This window comes from Anopheles aquasalis, chromosome 3 (assembly GCF_943734665.1).
Source record: "Anopheles aquasalis chromosome 3, idAnoAquaMG_Q_19, whole genome shotgun sequence".
In the NCBI taxonomy this organism is placed as follows: Eukaryota; Metazoa; Arthropoda; class Insecta; order Diptera; family Culicidae; genus Anopheles; species Anopheles aquasalis.
The window spans coordinates 52,151,049-52,153,548 of NC_064878.1; the positions used below are offsets into that span (position 1 = coordinate 52,151,049).

Genomic DNA, 2,500 nt, shown 5'->3' on the forward strand with positions numbered 1-2,500 from the left:
GGCTGCACCGTTTTTCACTAACTTGGTAACTTATTACTTATCATCAACTAGCCAGTATTCCACCTTATCGTTGTTTTCCGTGGGTTGTAAAAGAATTTATAATCCTTTTTCGTGGTTTCAGACCCGTCTTCTTGTGGACCTTTGCACTCGGTGGTTTCTCTGCTTTCTTGCACTCCCGGGTTGATTTTTCCAACGAGAACGACGGTGGGAGCTGCAAACGACCTGGGTAGGTTCTTATCACGCACGAAAAAAGCCGAATAGAATAAAAATTCCCAATTTTTACGGAGCTTCCTTGGGAAAACTCGGAGCGAGCCAAACAACCAAAACAACAACTTTGTGATTTTGTCAAAGTGTATTAACTAAACAGGTTCGCCGCCATATTGGATTTTGGCTATGCAACAGTGGCTGTCAAATGCATGTTTCCAAATCAACTGAAAGCGTTTGGTGATACGAAGAAAATCCGGAAATTTTCAATGGTTTTATCAGGTATAGTGTCGCTTTTGTTCGTTTGAATGAATCATACTCCTCGTTTTCAACAAACGGTAACCGTTTCTAGCGAGCATCATTCGCCGGCAGCACCCAAATCATCATTAGTATCTCGCGAAGGGATTGGAAACTTTTTTCTTTTTTCACTTTTAGAATCAGAATTCTTAAAAACTTGAAAAACTTGAACCTTCGAAACGGATTTCTTACTGCGATTGCAACCAAACCGAATAGAGCAAAAATGTGAAGAATTTCGACGTCCTGCATTCAGTGTGCCACAGGCTTAAGTATTGCATGAATTTGAACTTGGGCAAATCATTTGTTTGCATATTTCAAACTCAGGCTGATTTGCCGTTGCGAATCTTTATTCGGAAAATCATAACAAGCGATTTAAAAACCGTGATTCCTTTGTGCAGGACCGCTACAGAGCTTCCGGTAAAATGTTACTCGCATCCAGCATTGCGGTGATGTTCGGTGAGGTGAATCCCACCGGTGGAGTAACGTCGAATTGAATGAGAAACACAAGGTACATCGCACAAGCTGAAAGAATCTACGAAAAAAGGACCAGAATCAGGGCATACAATCGACCAACTGCATCCTCCCTGAACACTCTGTTTACCGAGCTGAACAGCTGCCAATCGAACTTGAACAATCCACAGGAAAACGACATGTCGCGCATCTTGATTTGGAGGGACATGGTGGAGAGCTAGGTGGAGGAAAATGCGGGGAAAATTGGTTCAAGATTGGCCCAATGTATGGCGCTAATCAATCGAGGTTACCCTTTCGATGACATCGTTAGAGAAATGGTTCTGATGCTTTCTGATTATCTGATGTATGATGTCTCCGGCTGCGCGACCCGTCGCCTGTGCGTTGGTAGTGGCGGTTATTACGATTACCATCCCGAGTATATAGAATACTATCCACGAACCGTTCGCTATTGCCATGATCTTGAATCCCCAAGTCCCGGAATTGAATGCCCTGTAAAAAGTGCAAATAAGGAGAGTTTACCTGGACCCAAGCTTCCATTTCTGTTTGCGCTACAAACTTGTAGATTGTAAAGAGTCCAAACACGAGGAACACAAACATGGCACCAAACAGTAACATCAGCTGTAGCGACGAGATACGATTGACCAAGCGGATTGCATCGCACAGGTGATAGTGCAGGGTGGACAGACGGTTCAACGTTTTCAGGATCGATTCCATGCTGGATTGATTGTCTACCTTGAGTTTAGTTACGTAGCTGGAACCGAGTAAAACATTGAATTGGCCAATTTTTTAAATACTCGTGCCATGTCCTTACGTGTTTAAGACAGTGGTAGAGGAAAATTTGTTAAATCCAGCCGATGTTGGGGCCACCATCGTTATCTTGGGTAGCTTCGGTGTCCGTGCATCGCTTCCCACTCTCCCAAAATCCTTCTTTGCCTGGCCATACACCGTGAAGATTTCATCGTAGGCAATGGTCGGTGTTTTAGCCTTACGGCCCCTGTCCAGCAGGATCAAATCACTGCTTTCGACGTCATTTAGCAGCAGCTGCTTGAGCAACCGGTTGACAACCGTCATCAGACGACGAATGTGGACGACAAAGTACGTGTACTCGTTGATAAGGGCGAGCGTCGCTAGGTTCATCAGATAGTACGAGGCATACAGATAGGTTGTGGTTATGTTGAGCGTTCGTTCTATGAGGTAATAATACCCGAACAGGATACACAGCAGATACAAATATTGGGTTACGATGACGGTTGTAATGAAGCTGAAGGAAGAAGAAGCAAGAAATTGCAAGTGATCCAGACTGGCCAGACGCCAGAGACGTATCATCACTTACAGTTGCACAATTCGGACGGGACTCTTGACGTGGAACTCCTGCTCGACCACCTGTGTAACGCTATCCATCAAGTACACATATTCCCACTTTTTCTTATACTGTATTATGTTTGTCGTTATGATTACGATGCCTGAAAGCAAGAGCAGCAGCTTAAGACTTGACGAAACGTTAAATATAGTTGTATGCTCACCTAGA

At 44.1% G+C, this 2,500-nt stretch overlaps 1 protein-coding gene across 1 annotated transcript in view; it reads right to left on the reverse strand.

Moving 5' to 3' along the window:
- The window catches only part of LOC126579026 (oxysterol-binding protein-related protein 9), a 34,441-nt gene that overhangs the window by 31,660 nt on the left and 281 nt on the right, over positions 1-2,500 (reverse strand). The window contains exons 1-6 of the mRNA XM_050242224.1: positions 2,496-2,500; positions 2,306-2,435; positions 1,784-2,233; positions 1,634-1,723; positions 1,263-1,461; positions 1,103-1,189 (exon numbers count right to left, since the gene is read on the reverse strand). The exon at positions 2,496-2,500 is cut by the window's right edge and continues 281 nt beyond it. Of these exons, the coding sequence (XP_050098181.1) occupies positions 1,103-1,189; positions 1,263-1,461; positions 1,634-1,723; positions 1,784-2,233; positions 2,306-2,435; positions 2,496-2,500 (961 nt within the window). The remainder of the gene's footprint in view (positions 1-1,102; positions 1,190-1,262; positions 1,462-1,633; positions 1,724-1,783; positions 2,234-2,305; positions 2,436-2,495) is intronic.